The 19576-nt window shown below is 35.3% G+C and overlaps 1 protein-coding gene across 1 annotated transcript; it reads left to right on the forward strand.

Moving 5' to 3' along the window:
- Positions 1-591: 591 nt before the first annotated feature.
- On the forward strand, positions 592-19438 carry LOC132717157 (exocyst complex component 2-like; the record flags this gene model as incomplete). The annotated part of the gene is given in 15 exon segments (XM_060700564.1): positions 592-719; positions 1027-1074; positions 1374-1543; positions 2404-2525; positions 5814-5887; positions 6619-6702; positions 7741-7871; positions 8655-8721; positions 9033-9149; positions 11014-11155; positions 12415-12470; positions 12852-12974; positions 17493-17554; positions 18128-18184; positions 18799-19438. Coding segments are annotated over 15 exon segments (1466 nt in total), but the record flags the coding sequence as incomplete, so codon positions are not given.
- Positions 19439-19576: the final 138 nt, after the last annotated feature.

Here is a 19576-nt window from a genome sequence, read left to right on the forward strand (position 1 = left end):
CTCTTACCGGTAGGGGACTTATGGATTGCTTGCAATACTATGATAATTGCTTGTTAAAAGTTTCTTTGCATGTAATAAAAAGAAAATTTGTTTAGTTTAGTGTAAAATCGAAATATATTTCACCTTGTGAACACCAAAAAATCATATTTCACTCGTGGCTGCGCCACTCGTGAAATATACCTTTTGGTGCTCACTCGGTGAAATATATTTCGATCTTACACTGAACTAAACAAATATCCTCTATATAACCTGAGGCTCTAGGAAGGCTATGTTCTCCCATATATCCAGTCAGCATGTGTTGGTGTGTTATTCAAACAAAACTCTTAGTCTTTCCTATAAAATGTGAGTAAAAATTGCTTTAACATTAACAAATTGAGTCAAGTACAGACTAATTTATTGATGATATTCTGAAATTGAAAATTTACCAATTGTAAGGTTACATTTGAATTTAACTTGTTTGTTTAATCCAGAGTAATTTCCAATATTGTGTGCTTGTAATATTTTCTGTTAATAAGCAATAGAAATATTAATGTATTACACTTTTCAAGTATAATGTAGTTATCAAAACTTAAGTAATATTTTGTATTTTAGGTTGGAAGTTCAAGACACCGCAGAAGGTTTTGTTTGTAGAGGAGTTAACCGAGATTATGACCAACAATTTCCCAGAGTTCTGGAAACTTGGACAAGCATATATTGCTGGTTCCCTCACTGTCAAAGAGGTAAGCTGCTGTATACTACTTGTATGTATGTATGACTGGTTCCATCTTTTTTCAAAAAAATATGCTAGGTATAAGTTTTTTCTGTGACTGGTTCCCTAAATTGAAACTTTTGATTGAATATTTGTTTTGAGCGTTCATTGTAACATTATTAAGAAATTTTATAACCCTGATGAAGCGTCGTTGGAGTCGATACGTCTTTTATCATCATCAAATAAAACCTTAAAACTTTTCTTTGTATTATTAAGAAATGAATTACTGTATATTTAATTATTTATCAGTTGTAAAAAGATGTAGTTTTTAATTTCAGGAAGGAAAACCAAGTAAACCTGATCAAACAAAATATAATACATTCAAGGTAAGGTACTTAATCATGTTTGGAAATATATTGTAAATGTATGATTAAGAACTGCTCTGAAATTTTTGCAATGTAAAAATTGAAATTTTTAGAAAGCCATTACAACATTCTTTTGGATATTTGGTCGATTTAAAGAATCTTCTTTGAATCCTGTCTGTATATGATCTGGGAACAGATGTCATTCTGCACTATTTGAATTAAGTCACACACCATAAGGCTGGGCATATTTACAAAGTGCTAAAATATATTTTCTTTGAAATTGCTTCTTTAATCATGATGATAATATGTTGTTGTTGCAGCAAATGGTGTCATCAACTATAAAGTATTTCTCCAATCTTGTAAGAGCTGCATTCCTTCCCAAGTCTCTCGAGAACATTCCAGCAGACGGACTACAGGAGTATGGTGTGTGGCCTGACAGCAAGAAGGAGATCCCAGGGGCGTGGCTTCCTCACTGTGTCAGATATGTCAGGTAGGATGTCATGTAAAATAAAGTCTCACTTTAAAATTTGGAATGCTCTAAATTAGTGTCATGAAAATTTTGGGGTTTAATTGAGTAGCGAATATTAATGAAAAATTAATCTGATGCAAATGAAACCTTTCCTTCAGTATTAAGTATGGTAAGGATTTGATGTTTATTAAAATTTTAGATCATTGGCATTTTCTGTATGATAACCCTGAACAAAATGTATGACCTTTAGAGCTTTTTCAAGAGCTTTGTATGGTGAAAGCCGGAAAGGGAAGGTCAGGTACAAAATTTGTGGGTCTGGTAAATTAACGAGATCATTAAGACTACTGTTATCTGATCCATGAATTTGAGACCTTGGCTTGGTTCATGTATTACCATGGCAATTTGGGTGACAACAATATGAGCCGCGTCACGACAAAACCAACACAATGGGTTTGCGACCAGCATGGATCCAGACCAGCCTGCGCATCCGCGCAGTCTGATCAGGATCCATGCTGTTCGCTTACAAACCCTATAGCAAATAGAGAAACTGATAGCGAACAGCATGGATCCTGATCAGACTGCGCGGATGCGCTGGCTGGTCTGGATCCATGCTGGTCGCAAACGTACTATGTTGGTTTTGTCATGACGCGGCTCATATGTCTGTATAACAGTTGTCTTCCATTGCTCTCTGACATGATGTATATGGAGTAGGTAGCATAATTTTGTGGAAAAATTAGGTTGATCATGATGCCAGATGTCTCTATGATATATATGACTGAAATGCTGTTATACTTTACCTCAACGTGACAAAACAACATCTATAATTTCTAACAGCAGCTGTTGACATATATTAGATTGTTGAAGAGTTTTGTGTCTTGTAGGTCATGTGCGTCATCCCTGTGTAGTCTTGATCTGCCAAGTGACAGTCAGGAGTTGATACAAGAATTGGCGTTTGATATGAGAACTAACTGTATGTTTACCATGCTTCAACAAGCCATCAGTGGTATGTCTTATTTTAACTATAAGTTTACCATGTTACAACAAGCTGTTGGTGATTTTTAGCGCGACTATACGAAGTATATGGAGAGCTGTCCTACTCGCCCCCGCGTACGCGTCCAGATTTCAGTTTTGGTGCAGTAAAATATTTTTCACTATAACTTTGTCATTTCTTAAGGTATCAACTTAAAACTTCAAATACATGTTCCTTATCATCAATCAACATCTTATGTGACAAGGTTCACAACTCTAGCACCAATATTTTCAGATTTATCTCCCCTTGAACTTAGAATTTTCCTTAAAAAATATTATTTTTTACTGTTACATATTTATTTCTAAAGGGATCAACTTCATACTTCAAATATATGTACCTTATCATCATCCACATCTTTTGTGACAAGGTTCATAACTCTAGCACCAATATTGCAAGAATTATCTCCCCATAAACTTAGATTTTTTACTTAAAAAATGTTATTTTTTACTATAACATTTTTAATTTTAAAGGTTCTCTACCTCAAACTTCAAATACTTATTCCTTATCATCAGTTACATTTTATGTGACAATGTTCATAACTCTTGAAGCAATATTTACAGATTTATCTCTCTTTGAACTTATGATTTTCTTTAAGAAATATTATAACTTCTTTACTTTTTAAGGTATCTACTTCAAACTTCAAAAATTTAAATCTTATCATTACACATATTTTGTGTGACAAGGTTCATAACTCTAGCATGACTATTTCTAGAATTATTCCCCTTGATCTTGGAATTTATGTTAACAAATGTTATTTTTTTACTATAACTTGATACATAATTATACATAATTGATTTTTCTTTCATAGTTTTGTCCTCCTTACTACGTCCAGTTTTTAGCTCACCTGTCACAAAGTGACAGGGTGAGCTTTTGTGATCGCTTTTCGTCCGGCCGGCGTCCGTCGTCCGGCCGTCATCTGTCCGTAAACTTTTGCTTTAAATGACATCTCCTCATAAACCACTGAGCCAATTTCATCCAAACTTCACAGGAATGTTCCTTTGGTGGTCACCTTTAAAATTGTTCAAAGAATTTAATTCCATGCAGAACTCTGGTTGCCATGGCAACCGAAAGAAAAATCTTTAAATATCTTCTTTTAAACAACCCTAAGAGCTAGAGCTTAGATATTTGGCATGAAACATCTTCTAATGAGTGTCTACCAAGTTTGTTCAAATAAAAGCCCTGGGGTCAAAATTGGCCCCGCCCCAGGGGGTCATTGATTTTCCCTATATGCATATAGTAAAAACTTAAAAAATCTTCTTTTAAAGAACCCAAAGAGCTAGAGCTAAGATATTTGGCATGAAACATCTTCTAGTGAGTGTCTACCAAGTTTTTTCAAATAAAAGCCCTGGGGTCAAAATTGGCTCTGCCCCAGGGGGTCATAGATTTTCCCTATATGCATATAGTAAAAACTTAAAAAATCTTCTTTTAACCTTTTCCCTTATATAAGCGTGTTTCGACGGCTTTTTGCCCCCCCCTTTTTTGAGGCCTCAAACAGTGAAAAAATGCCCTATTTAGGCCCCAAACACTGTCTTTCGTTTGAGAAATGTTGTTAAAAAAAAGTGACCTTTTTTTTGGCGCCGCCCCCCATCCAAATATTACATCAGGGGGTTGCCAGAAGGGGGATGTGCCCCCTTCTGTTTGGGGGGTTTGAAGGGGGGCAGAGTCCCCCTCATCGCCAAGAAAATTTTGGACTTGTGAGAGGCTTAAAATGACCCCAGGTCGATCATAAGGTAACGTGTAACCAACGCTGAAAAGCCTTTGACTCTATCTCAATCCCTTGAGAAGTTGCAGCACTTTGAAATAAATTTTGATGGAAAAAATCGAGGCAAAAAAGTGATTTTTGGCAATTTTGAGATGTCCCCTCGTTGCCATGGTAACAGGAAATTTAAGACTGAGCATGTCGTTACAAAGGCAATGGTCCAGTCAACATTTGTGCCAAGTTTGATTAGTATTGAAGCATTTGTCATAGTTTCATAGCAGTTTGAACTTGTAACAAGGGGCTTTTCAGTGAAAATGGCCATTTTTCACAATATGCTCATGGGGGAAAGGGTTAAAGAACCCAAAGAGCTAGAGCTAAGATATTTGGCATGAAACATCTTTTAGTGAGTGTCTACCAAGTTTGTTCAAATAAAAGCCCTGGGGTCAAAATTGGCCCCGCCCCGGGGGGTCATTGATTTTCCTATATGCATATAGTAAAAACTTAAAAAATCTTCTTTTAAAGAACTGTAAGAGCTAGAGCTAAGATATTTGGCATGAAACATCTTCTAGTGAATGTCTACCAAGTTTGTTCAAATAAAAGCCCTGGGGGCAAAATTGGCCCCGCCCCAGGGGGCCATTGATTTTCCCTATATGCATTTAGTAAAAACTTAAAAAATCTTCTTTTAAAGAACCCAAAGAGCTAGAGCTAAGATATTTAGCATGAAACATCTTCTAATGAGTGTCTACCAAGTTTGTTCAAATAAAAGCCCTGAGGTCAAAATTGGCCCTGCTCCAGGGGGTCATAGATTTTCCCTATATGCATATAGTAAAAACTTAAAAAACCTTCTTTTAAAGAACCCAAAGAGCTAGAGCTATATACAGGTGAGCGACCTCAGGGCCATCATGGCCCTCTTGTTTTAGTTGAGCTTCGCTGTCTCCTGTGACAGCTCTTGTTTTAAGTTTTCTACTTCAATTAATGCAGGGTTGGAATTTCAGCTGGCATACTCATAAAATGCCAGTAAATTTTGAAAACTACAAGTGATATTATCTGACACTGTTGTAAAACAAATGTAGAGAGCACCTGTTATGCAGCGCGAACATGGCCAGGATGTTGTTTCTTTTTGATGCCTTTAATTGTGACTTATCAACTGTGACTTGATTTCATTGCTTATAAGTAAAATTGAAATGTAATGGGTTAATTTTGAAAGAGTCTGTTTTGAACTATGGGCAAATATAACTTTACAGACCACCTTTGTTTAAAAAACCTATTTCAACAAAGTTTACTTATATTGCAGTTTAGAAACTTCCATTTCAGATAACATGCAGAATGCAAGTTTTGTTATATTTTGATAGAAAATCTCACAATGGATGTCATTGACAATTGTGCGTGATTTTTGCATGTTTTGCAACCAAGTTCATAGACAGTCCGACCTTTTTAACAAATTTCTCATATAGCGAGTTTATTAGAAAGTCACTCGCAAAAATTTCTAGTGGAAAAAATGCGAAAAATCTAACCCTGTATATCTTTGTTAACTTGTCAATTCCATTATAAATTATTTTCAGATGTCCGCTGTCTTCATACAAAAGAAACATGGGTGGTGGAACTTGATGATGAATTTGGCGGTAAAACCCAACTAGTGAGTTATAGTTTAAGATAAATACCTGTTAAATACAATCAAAACATCCTTGCAGAGGTGCGAAAATAATATTGTAAATTTAACAAGGCCATGAAAAGTTTGACACGCATATGGGATTGAACACCTGTGTCGCTTATGTCATTTGGCCTCTTATGATGTTTAATTACCTTAAATCATGTAACAGTTTGTAGTCAAAACTTATTTTAAGGTAACTGTTTTGAAAACGCCTGATTGCTATGATAAATGTGAGATTAAAGGTAGTAATTACACTTGATTAAACGTTTGTTGTTCTCTCTATAAAGGAGAGTAACTCCCTTTTTCTTCTTTACGCATGTATAGCCAGAAATGCATTAATTTAAACGTTGTAAAAAATAGTGCTTTTTTTATTTGTTTTTTGGTAAATCTAAGTTAACACACTTGCTGTCCCATTTCTAGTTACAAATTTTATGAATGTAAATAGAAAAAGTAGCATGCAGATGGTGATAAAACTTTGAAGATAATAGGAAATCATTCAAGTAACTGAGTACTCAAGCGAAAAAATGACCCAGTACGCGAGTATTGATTTTGGTGTTAGTTGCCATCCCTAGTTGATAGTGTTCAGGACCTCAGTATCAAAATCATAAGATTAGGCAACAGTATGGTGTGGAAAAGCTTCTGAGTTAGCTCCCCTTTTTCTTTACTAGTAACATAAGCCTCTCATTAACTAAGAGTTATATATATTATATTTACAGCCAGCCCTGTTTGAGAACATTGTTAATGAAGCTATCCAGCATTTACACGAGGTTGTTGTACAGAATAAATTTGGTGAAAGAGAGGTATGAGTTCTCACACAGTATTTTTAAAGAGATTTACTACAAAATAGAAAAAACAGAATCCCTAAAGAACGCCCAAAATGGCAAAATTGAAAATGTTGCAGACTCAGTTTGATTGAGTCTGTTCATGAATGGTACTGGAATTGCAAGCTACCATCCATGCCCCAGCTAAGCAGAATTCAACATTTAAACACAAAAATTAAGAAATTTTGTTTTGAAGCAACTAAAAGTTTTTGTTGTTGATTTTACTTACTTTTAACTTAGTATGGAGAGTCTTAGTAATAAATTGAAAAATGGGCCTTGAGTTCTGAATTATTGCATGCCTGTTTAGTAAATTTTAACTTTCAACTATGGTCAAAAATTTTCATTTGAAGTTGATGTTGACTTCTGATTTCACAGAACTGTAACAGGGGCAGTAGATTAGTACATTTAGTTAAAGTGTCTGCCTCATAACCTAGGGATGGTGGGCTCAAGCCCTAATGGAGCCAGTGTCATGTTTCCTCATATGACACCAGTGCTGGTTAGTGCTATGAAGCCAACTCAAGAGTTGTTCACATCAGCAACAAAGTTTTCTGCATAATTCATTATTCACATTGTCACCTTAGTGCAGTAATTGGTAAACTCCTATCTTATCATAGTAGGAGTTAACCCATTACTGCACTAAGGTGACAATGTAATGTTTCAGAGAACCACAATTTTATTCAGGAAGAGTTGTCTCATTAATTTCTTTACAGAATGAGGCAGGCTTGAAGATAAATATGTTAAAATATTAACCCTGTATCAATTTACAATTTTTCTATGCTCATCTGAAAATCAATTTTTTCTAGTTTTTGATACACTATGATCTTAGAATTATTATATATTCAATAAAAAAGCGTAACCACCACTGACATCAAAAGTACACTTTTCAAAACCTATTTGTGTGTGTAAAATTAGCAGTTGCCCTTTGTAGAATCAAGGATGACTTGTTAATTACCTGTATGTTGTTTTATTACATTAAACAAAAACAAACACGAATTACTATTTCCTTGCCATTTACAGATATTTAATCAAAGACCTGTTCAGAAGGAAGCTACTGTATTGTGCACTAAACTACTGGAGGCATTTGCCCCTTGTCTAGAGCAGCTTGCCTTCACGGAGAATGATAAAGATACAAAATCTCCAGATAACAGGTATCACTGTCGAAAATATAATTTACTTTGTTTTAAAGTGTCATGGTTCAGAACTGGTCACAATTGAGGGGAGAAGATGTGTAAGCAGCTGGATAGCTCAGGTGGTAGAGCTGCGGATTAGTTTTCCGAGGGTTCTGGGTTCAAGTTCCGATCAGACTGCATATTTTTCACACCCTGTGATATAACTTATATGGCATTTTAGGATATCGATTTTAAATTGATACTTTTGTGTGTACTAAGATAGGCATAGCAGGCCCTGGCCCCAAGGTTATAAAACCTTTTCCTTAGATCAAGCTTGAATCTCAAGATTTTCATTGGTCATTTCACATTCTGTGCCTGTTTCTGACCAATCAAATTCCTAAGATCTGAGTTTGAGATAAGAATATTTCTTTATACCCTCGACCCCTGGTATAGGAATCATGTTCTATTGACCATGTTAATTTATTTCAAAGTTTTAGTAAGCAATGCAATATACATTGCCTTTGTTTCCTAAAATCAAGATACAGTAGATCTTTGGTAAGTCAAAGTTAAAGGGACTTGCGAAAAAAACTTTACACATCGAGACTTTGATTCATGAATCGGCCTCAATTTAATGACAAAAGTTTGAGTCATTTCATGATCTATGTATACATGTGAATTACAAAAGGTGTAACAAATGGACTTATCGAAGTTGAACACATAGAAGTTCTTCTGTAGTTACTAACCTTTAAATTTTAATAACAAATACAGCAGAATCAAGTTAGGAGGTTCAGGATATTGTTTTGATATTACACTTTCTTTTAGTTTTAGTAATGAAGGAGATAAGCAGATGATGGAATCAAGGTCGCATGAGGACCATGTACCATCAAAGGTCAGTAAATGTCCATTTTCTTAATATCTGACATTTCCAATTCTATGATATTCCATTTCCATAATATCAAAAATTTAAAATATGCTACTAAAATTGATAACTACTAAAGAAACTATTAAATATCTCTGCAATTTATTTATTTATTTAATTATGACATTTCCATAACTTCCTCTGTTAAGTTATAACATTATTATTATATTCATATCAGGGTCGTGACATTCTTCTGATATTTCCGTTCTGTTAAGATATTGTTGTAATTGTTGTCTGTTTGACACAATTATTATTTAATTTTTACATTGTATATTTAACAGGATAAGAAGTTGATAATAATGTTGAGTAATTGTAACCACACAAAGGGACATCTGATACCACGACTTGTGGAGAACCTCAATAAACATGGTTATGTTGAGATGAACAAAGTTCTACAGGTATGTAGCTTACAAATGTCACGGTCTCCATTACCTAAGACACCGAAAGGTTGACCGGCACTAAACTACATAGAGAATGCATTGGTCCAAAATCCAAAAATTTGCATTGGCACATCAATTGGAGAAAGCTTTGATTCAAAATTTGAAACTTTGCATGGATACAAGTTTTCAGGCATTTGTCTGAAGTAAGGTTTTCTCTATGAAACCAATAAAATTATGCTAAATTTAATGAAATCAATTAAAAAATGCTAAATTCAGGGTTTTTAGATATTTTTAATTTGCTTCCAAAGATAAGTAAAGATATTGTTCTTTTTATGCCCCCAAAGGGAGGCATAATATAATCGCACCATCTGTTTGTCTGTCTGTCTGTCTGTGTCCGTCCGTCTGTGCGTATCTACTTCATTCGTGTCCGGACTGTAACTTTGTCATACATTGAGGGATTTTGAAATAACTTGGCACAAATGTCTACCACATCAAGACGAAGTGTCGCGTCCAAGAACCTTGTTCCTACCTCAAAGGTCAAGGTCACACTATCATTTTGAAGTTTCACATTATCACAATTAGAGTAAATAGGTACACACATTTGTGTCTGGACTGTAACTTTGTCATGCATCAAATGATTTTTAAATAACTAGGCATAAATGTCTACCACATCAAGACGATGTGTCGCCTCCAAGAATTACGTCCCTACCTCAAAGGTCAAGGTCACACTTACATTTTGAAGTTTCACATAATCTTTATTACAATTAATAGGTACACAAAATCGTGTCCAGGCTGTAACTTTGTCATGCATGAAAGGATTTTAAAAGAACTTGGCATAAATGTCTACAACATCAAGATTATGTGTTGCATCCAATAATGACGTCCCTACCTCAAAGGTCAAGGTCACACTATCATTTTGAAGTTCACTTAATCACAATTAGAGTTTATATGTACACACATTTGTGTCCGGTCTGTAACTTTGCCATGCATCGAAGGATTTTAAAAAAACTAGGCATGAATGTCTACCACATCAAGGTGACATGTCACGACAAAGACCTATGTCCCTACCTTCAAGGTCATGGTCACACTTATAGTTTGAAGGTACTCTTTCTCTCGAGAAGAGTTTGAAGATACATGATTTACCGATTTTTGTTCGGACTGAACTTTGTCATGCATGGAAGGATTTTAAAAAAACTTTGCACAAATGTCTACTACATCAAGACAGTGTGTCGCCGCTAAGGCTCATGTCCATCTTTTCGTGTGTCCCCACTTACACAACAATCATGTCCAGACTGTAACTTTGTCATGCATTGAGGGATTTTGAAAAAAATTGGCACAAATGTCTATCTCATCACAACATTTTGTTGTGTCCAGGAACCACGTCCCTTCTTCAAAGGTCAAGGTCACACTTATATTTTGAAGGTTCATGCTATCACAATTAGAGATTACAGGTACAATGATACAAAGAACAATATTCAGCAATTAGTTACTTTCATTCTCTTTTCTTTTCATAATACCTGCACACTTAAGAAACTTTTTTGGGGGTATGCGTCACTTAGGTGACAGCTCTATAACACATTACTTTTCTTGAGTACATTGATTTTGCAATACATAGCAAACATATCAAGGCCTTTGTGTAAAATTTGTAATTTATATGAAGAAAATGACTGATGCCTGCATATCAATAAAAACTGGATTTTCATTGAACTCAAATAATTCTTGATGATTTATTTGAATAGATTGGCTGAATTAACAAGTATAATTATAATGAATATGAAGACATTTTACAATGTATTTATATCGTATATTTATATGAGTTTTTTTCTATATGAGTTGATTTATATGAGTTAATTAATATGTGTTTATTTATATGTGTATTAAGGCTAGTCAAGACACATACAATAAGTTGGATCATCAGTTGTTTGAGGCATATATAGAGGAAAAATCTAACCCAATCGTGGGAGCCATGGAACCTAACATGTATAGAGGACATTTTGATTGGAGGCATTGCAGATCACCTACAGGTAGACCAAGTTATTATATTGTTATTACTGAAAAAACATCTAACTACAGAATGACAATTGTCTTAACCCATACCCTGCTAAAATTAAACGTTATTAGCCTTTGCCACCACTATATTAAGCTATTAAGCATTTTCCATATTCCTGTACATTTGTATGAGCAATTTGATGATACATGTTAAATGAAACAGGTGCTGGATTGTATTCCCTTTATAAACTTTATGGTCAATTGAAAAAAATTATTTGCATCATTTCTTCCTATTTGAGCCTCCTTGTCATTTCTTCCTATTTGAGCTTCCTTGTCATTTTTTCCTATTTGAGCCTCCTTGTCATTTCTTCCTATTTGAGCCTCCTTGTCATTTCTTCCTATTTGAGCCTCCTTGTCATTTCTTCCTATTTGAGCCTCCTTGTCATTTCTTCCTATTTGAGCTTACTTGTCATTTTTTCCTATTTGAGCCTCCTAGTCATTTTTTCCTATTTGAGCCTCCTTGTCATTTCTTCCTATTTGAGCCTCCTTGTCATTTCTTCCTATTTGAGCTTCCATTGTTCGATTTTTTCCTATTTGAGCCTCCTTGTCATTTCTTCCTATTTGAGCCTCCTTGTCATTTCTTCCTATTTGAGCCTCCTTGTCATTTCTTCCTATTTGAGCCTCCTTGTCATTTCTTCCTATTTGAGCTTCCTTGTCATTTTTTCCTATTTGAGCCTCCTTGTCATTTCTTCCTATTTGAGCTTCCTTGTCATTTTTTCCTATTTGAGCTTCCTTGTCATTTTTTCCTATTTGAGCCTTCTTGTCATTTCTTCCTATTTGAGCCTCCTTGTCATTTTTTCCTATTTGAGCCTCCTTGTCATTTTTTCCTATTTGAGCCTCCTTGTCATTTCTTCCTATTTGAGCTTCCTTGTCATTTCTTCCTATTTGAGCCTCCTTGTCATTTCTTCCTATTTGAGCCTCCTTGTCATTTCTTCCTATTTGAGCTTCCTTGTCATTTCTTCCTATTTGAGCCTCCTTGTCATTTCTTCCTATTTGAGCATCCTTGTCATGTGTTAAAGGTTAGATACTTTAATTCTTTCAAAAATGTCCAGATAATTTCCTGAAGGTCTTTAGTTTTACTTTTCTAAGATGATGCAAGGAAGGGAACCAGAGGATTATGAGTAAAGCTGGAATAATTTTATTATGATATCAGAATATGATCTTTACTGTGCTGATTTTAAACTCAACAACATTATTATATAGAATATATAAATTGCTGTACCTTTATTTTCAGATGTACGAGATTACTTAAAGGAAGTTATAATGGGAATGATAGAGGTTCATGCTGAGGTAAAAATGCTAATATCTGGTATCAGAGGTCTTATTTTATATGTGTGTGATGAGATGAATAAAAGTTGCATAGTTGAATTACAGAACCGTATATAATTGTTATACTCTGTGAATATTTTATCTGTAAAATTACAAGAAAAGTAATAGCAAAATTTAGTAAAAACTCTTTTTTTTACAGATAATATAGCATTATAGACTTTCACTAAGCCATAAATAGAACAAATGGGATGATTTAACAGGATGTTTAAACAGGTTTCAGATTTGGAATGAGATAATTCAAAATCAAAAGAAAACTTTTTGGGGAAATGTCAGGGATGATTGTAAATATGTTATAAAAACACATGAAATAGTTATTTATAAATGTTGTTTGATCTTTCTCAGGTATATTCAATATCGCCATCATTTATATCTCGTGTGATGACCAAGATTGTGGATGCTGTTGTTGAGGAAATGTCTCGACTGATACAATGTGTACCTGAGTTTGGTACCAATGGTATACTACAGGTAATTCACTTGTTTTTTATCACCTTTTATAAAAATTACTCGAGTAAAAAGGGGATAAAGAAATGGGCTCCATCTGTCTGTCCATCACACTTTAGTTTTAAGGGATTTTGAAATTACTTGGCACAAATGTTCATGAAAATGTTATGATGTGTCATGCGCAGCATGTGGACCCCTACCTTCAAGGTCAAGGCCACACTTGAGGGGGGAGGGGTTCAAAGCTTAATATTATCTGTTATATGGTATATTTTGTGTCCAGTCCATTAGGCGAGGGACATTATTCTTATATTTAACTTTACCATACTAAATGTCTAAAATGGTTTTGCCCATCTTTCGATCTTAACAATGCTGTCATTTATAAGGAAAATTTCAAAATAAGCTCTGAATGAATAGTGAACAGTGCAGACTATGATTGGACAGTACAGATGTGGTGGCTGATCTTGGTCTGCACTGATTGAAATCATCATCCACCAGTATACAATGTGTACCTGAGTTTGGTACCAATGGTATACTACAGGTAATTCACTTGTATTTAACTTTACCACACTTATTATCTTAAATGGTTTTGCCCATCTTTCAATCTTGACAATGCAATCCGAACCTGGTTATTCAACAACACTTTATTCAAATACATTTTGTACCTGGCATTATCTAAAGTAGATTAGGAGTTTTGTTTTTATCTCTATATAAGTTAATGTAAATACAAATATATTTATTTGAAATGCATTATCCGAAAATCTCCTATTTTTCAAAGTAAAATTTCTGTCCTGAAATTTCATACCTCTTATCCAAAGCTAGACGAATGGGTGCTGGTAGTTTTGCTCTGATTTGGGAATGATCAAAGATTTTAAATTGTTGTCTATCACTATTATTTAGATTTCAATAATTGGAACCCATCCATTATTCAAAGTAAATTTTCAGTCCCTGGCAATTCAAATAATTTTGGTTGGACTGCACTGTAATTAAAAGGGGAAATTTCAAAATAAATTCTGAATGAAAAGTGGACAATATAGACCATGATTGGACTGTATAGATGTGCCAGCTGATTTGGTCTGCAGTGATTGCAATCATCCACCACCAGTAGGTTTGGGTTGGTCTGCACTGATTGCAATCATCCACCACCAGTAGGTTTGGGTTGGTCTGCACTGATTGCAATCATCCACCACCAGTAGGTTTGGGTTGGTCTGCACTGATTGCAATCATCCACCACCAGTAGGTTTGGGTTGGTCTGCAGTGATTGCAATCATCCACCACCAGTAGGTTTGGGTGGTCTGCACTGATTGCAATCATCCACCACCAGTAGGTTTGGGTTGGTCTGCACTGATTGCAATCATCCACCACCAGTAGGTTGGGTTGGTCTGCACTGATTGCAATCATCCACCACCAATATGTTTGGGGTGGTCTGCAGTGATTGCAATCATCCACCACCAGTAGGTTTGGTTGGTCTGCACTGATTGCAATCATCCACCACCAATATGTTTGGGGTGGTCCGCACTGATTGCAATCATCCACCACCAATATGTTTGGGGTGGTCCGCACTGATTGCAATCATCCACCACCAGTAGGTTTGGGGTGGTCTGCACTGATTTGCAATCATCCACCACCAGTAGGTTTGGGTTGGTCTGCACTGATTGCAATCATCCACCACCAGTAGGTTGGGTTGGTCTGCACTGATTGCAATCATCCACCACCAGTAGGTTTGGGGTGGTCTGCACTGATTGCAATCATCCACCACCAGTAGGTTTGGGGTGGTCTGCACTGATTGCAATCATCCACCACCAATATGTTTGGGGTGGTCTGCAGTGATTGCAATCATCCACCACCAGTAGGTTTGGGGTGGTCTGCAGTGATTGCAATCATCCACCACCAGTAGGTTGGGTTGGTCTGCAGTGATTGCAATCATCCACCACCAGTAGGTTGGGTTGGTCTGCACTGATTGCAATCATCCACCACCAGTAGGTTTGGGGTGGTCTGCACTGATTGCAATCATCCACCACCAGTAGGTTTGGGGTGGTCTGCACTGATTGCAATCATCCACCACCAATATGTTTGGGTTGGTCTGCACTGATTGCAATCATCCACCACCAATATGTTTGGGGTGGTCTGCACTGATTGCAATCATCCACCACCAGTAGGTTTGGGGTGGTCTGCACTGATTGCAATCATCCACCACCAGTAGGTTTGGGGTGGTCTGCACTGATTGCAATCATCCACCACCAATATGTTTGGGGTGGTCTGCACTGATTGCAATCATCCACCACCAGTAGGTTTGGGGTGGTCTGCACTGATTGCAATCATCCACCACCAGTAGGTTTGGGGTGGTCTGCACTGATTGCAATCATCCACCACCAATATGTTTGGGGTGGTCTGCAGTGATTGCAATCATCCACCACCAGTAGGTTTGGGGTGGTCTTCACTGATTGCAATCATCCACCATCAGTAGGTTTGTGGTGGTCTGCACTGGTTTCAATCATCGTCCACCAGTAGGTTTAGGGTTAAAAAGTTTATTATATTTTTTGTGAAACAGTTAAAGTTATAGCAGAAGTTCAAATGGTGAAGACTTGGTATTGGGTGGATTTCAGATTTTTACAATTAAAATTTATCTGTGAGCTATTTAGATAATAAAATGTTATTGGTATGTACTGACAAGTAAATTTTTCTTCTCTTTTAATATCCTAAATAACATTTGTTAAGGTATTCATTATGAAAGTATGAAATAATTTTACATCTTAGTACAGTTATTTTGTATCAAGATTACTTGTTGTTTTGTAGTTACATATTTTTAGCTCACCTGAGCATATGCTCAGGGTGAGCTATTAGGATCACTCTTTGTCCGTCGTACGTCGTCCCTTGTCCGTTCACACTTTTAAAACGACATCTCCTCTGAAACCATAAGGCAGATCATAATGAAACTTCACAGGGATGTTCCTTGTGTGAAGCCTTAACAAAGTTGTTCAAAGAATTCCATTCCATGCAGAACTCTGGTTGTCATGGCAACCAAAAGAAAAGACTTTAAACATCTTCTTCTAAAAAACCCAAAGAGCTAGAGCTTAGATATTTGGCATGAAACATCTTCTAGTGAGTGTCTACCAAGTTTGTTCAAATAAAATCCCTGGGGTCAAAATTGGCCCCGCCCCAGGGGGTCATTGATTTTCCCTATATGCATATTGTAAAAACTTAAAAAATCTTCTTTTAAAGAACCCAAAGAGCTAGAGCTAAGATATTTAGCATGAAACATGTTCTTATGGATGTCTACCAAGTTTGTTCAAATAAGAGCCCTGGGGTCAAAATTGGCCCCGCCCCGGGGGTCATTGATTTTCCTTATATGCATATAGTAAAAACTTAAAAAATCTTCTTTAAAAAAAACCAAATAGCTAGAGTTTAGATACTAAGCATGAAACATGTTCTAATGGGTGTCTACCAAGTTGTTCAAATAAAAGCCCTGGGGTCAAAATTGGCCACGCCCCAGGGGGGCATTGATTTTCCCTATATGCATATAGTAAAAACTTAAAAAATCTTCTTCTAAAAAAACCAAAGAGCTAGAGCTTAGATATTTGGCATGAAACATGTTCTAATGGATGTCTACCAAGTTTGTTCAAATAAAAGCCCTGGGGTCAAAATTGGCCCGCCCCTGGGGTCATTGATTTTCCTTATATGCATATAGTAAAAACTTTAAAAAATCTTCTTTTAAAGAACCAAAAGAGCTAGAGCTAAGATATTTAGCATGAAACATCTTCTAATGGTTGTCTACGAAGTTTGTTCAAATAAAAGCCCTGGGGTCAAAAATTGGCCCTGTCCCAGGGGGTCATTGATTTTCCTATATGCATATAGTAGAAACTTCAAAAATCTTCTTCTAAAAAACCCAAAGAGCTACAGCTAAGATATTTAGCATGAAACATGTTCTAATGGATGTCTACCAAGTTTGTTCAAATAAGAGCCCTGGGGTCAAAATTGGCCCCGCCCCGGGGGTCATTGATTTTCCTTATATGTGTATAGCAAAAACTTAAAAAATCTTCTTTGAAAAAAAAAACAAATAGCTAGGGTTTAGATACTAAGCATGAAACATCTTCTAGTGAGTGTCTACCAAGTTTGTTCAAATAAAAGCCCTGGGATCAAAATAGGCCCCGCCCCGGGGGTCATTCCTTTTCCTTATATGTGTTATACATAAACTTAAAAAAATCTTCTTTGAAAAAACTCAAATAGCTAGAGTTTAGATATTAAGCATGCAACATTTTCTAGTAAGTGTCTACAAAGATTGTTCAAATAAAAGCCCTTGGGTCAAAACTGGCCCTGCCCCAGGTGTGTTATTGTTTTTAACTATATGTGTAAAGAAAAAAACTTGACCAGCTAGACCTTAGATGTTAAGCATGAAATATCTTCTAATGGGTGTCTACCAAGTTTGTTAAAATAAAAGCCCTGGGGTTTAACTGGCCCCGCTCCGGGGGCCTATATACAGGTGAGCGACTTCAGGGCCATCATGGCCCTCTTGAAATGAATTGTTCAGTGCTATTTTTGTTTCAGGCTAAGCTAGAGATTTTATGTCTACAGCATACAGTTCAGCTCTACAATTCAAATATGACCATGTAAGTACTCAGCTTTTTCATTGTTTAATGATAGAAGTACAACATGTTTCAAGAAACACACCTCATTTTATGATAAAGTGTAGCTCTAGAGTGTAATGTAACTCCGCTTTTACTGGCAGAACTTTTCAGTTGTCAAAAAGGTTTTATATGACATTCGTGTTTACTTTATATATTCAGAAATATATTGTGCAATTCTAATAAAATGCTAAAAAGCACTTGAATGTATATGTTATCAGCAAATTATTAATTGTACATTTGATACACTCTTAACTTTTTATTTTCTTTCAATTTTGGGAAAACATGGTTTATAGAATTTAAATGCAACATGTTATAGTTAATGATTACCATGTTAACACAATGATTTAATAATTATGATATCAACAGGGGTTTTGTAACTGAGTATTAATTAAATTTTGAAATTCAAAGCATCTTTAAAATTCTTGTATATTTTTTAATTTTAAGCAGTACAGAAACTGGATATTTATTTATCTAGTTAAATTTATTAAATACACAATGATTATTTTTTGAGTTAAAAAAACCTTTTTTCATATGATGACTGATTTTATGTTTCAGAACAAGTTTTAAAGAAGCCCTTGATCATTTACCTGATTTACCACAAGGAGAAAAAAGGTAATCTATACAAGTAAAAACAACATCAGAAATATAAATTGATATACCATAACTTTTTGAAATTTTAGAAAGAATCTTTTTAATCAATCAATAGTTATTGTATGTATAAAATTCAGTTCATCCATTGTGAGGCTGTTAGAAATGTTGAAAAAAGTATTGTTGTATGGTAACCATTCTGGTAGTTCCTCTCCACATCAGCTTAAAATAAGGTGTAACTAAGTGGTTAAGGTTGTGATTTTCAAACCACTTGCCCCTAATGGCTGTGGGTTCGAATCACGCCAAGGACTTTGGATTCTTTCATGTGAGGAAGCTATCCAGCTAGCTTATGGAGTGTGGGTGAGTTCAACTAAGGTGTCGGTTTTTGAAATAATGCACCGAGAGGCACCTAAGGTATTCCTCCACAATTAAAGCTGGGAAGTTGCCATATGACCTATACTGTGTTAGTCTGAATTATAACCCAACCAAAATATATAAAACACATCAGCAAAACTGGATGCACATTTAGATGCCTATTATTGTAAAATTTACATGATAAATATCTCTGTCTGATAAATAAATTGTAAATAATAAATGCATCAAAAATGTGTTACAGTAACTACACTTTCATGTTTCAGGAAAGTGGAAGAGTTAATAAACAAGTTCAAATCTCAAATGAAGTTTCACCTGATGTGTTTCACCAGCGAAACTTCAACTGCCTGAAATAGCTACAACCATTGAAACTTCAACTGCATGAACAGTGAATTGGTCATTTTTAAGCAAAATCGTCCAAGCATATGTACAGTAATGCAATGCTTCGGTTTGTAAGATAACAACAATATTACCGACTTGAGGTTTAAACTGATGAAAATGTGCTTTAAACTTAGTGCTCTTTATTTGTTGGATTCGAATTGTTAAATTGATATAAACTTGAATTTCAAAGTGTAAAAAAAAACTTTCCAGTGAAAACCAGTTATTACATTGTGTCTTATTTTCACTGTTACTCTCTTTGATTACTTGTGGTTAAGCTTTAACTTTCTAATTCACTACATTCACATTTAAAAGGGAAACATCCACTCTTGCAACACATTTCCGGTGTGGTTTTTTTTGGTAACTATTGTTTAATTGTTCATTTGTTTACATGGTCATTGTTGTTGAAGTTTTTCTGTGTGTTCAGCTATTATCACATGTATCTGATTGTATAATATGGACAGTGCAATATTTGTAATATATGTTGATGTAATGTTTTATTGTATTTGAATAAATAATCAATAATTATTTATAAACACTTTTTGAGTTGATTCTTCAAATGTATAACTATTAAAAGTATTACTATTATATACCTGATGTTTACTTTCCCTTTGAAAACATCTTGATACTTCAGTTCAAACAACCCCCATAGAGGCCTTCTGCACA

The sequence above is a fragment of the Ruditapes philippinarum genome, unplaced genomic scaffold (genome assembly GCF_026571515.1).
Source record: "Ruditapes philippinarum isolate M1 unplaced genomic scaffold, ASM2657151v2 ctg683_1_1_1_1, whole genome shotgun sequence".
Classification (NCBI taxonomy): Eukaryota; Metazoa; Mollusca; class Bivalvia; order Venerida; family Veneridae; genus Ruditapes; species Ruditapes philippinarum.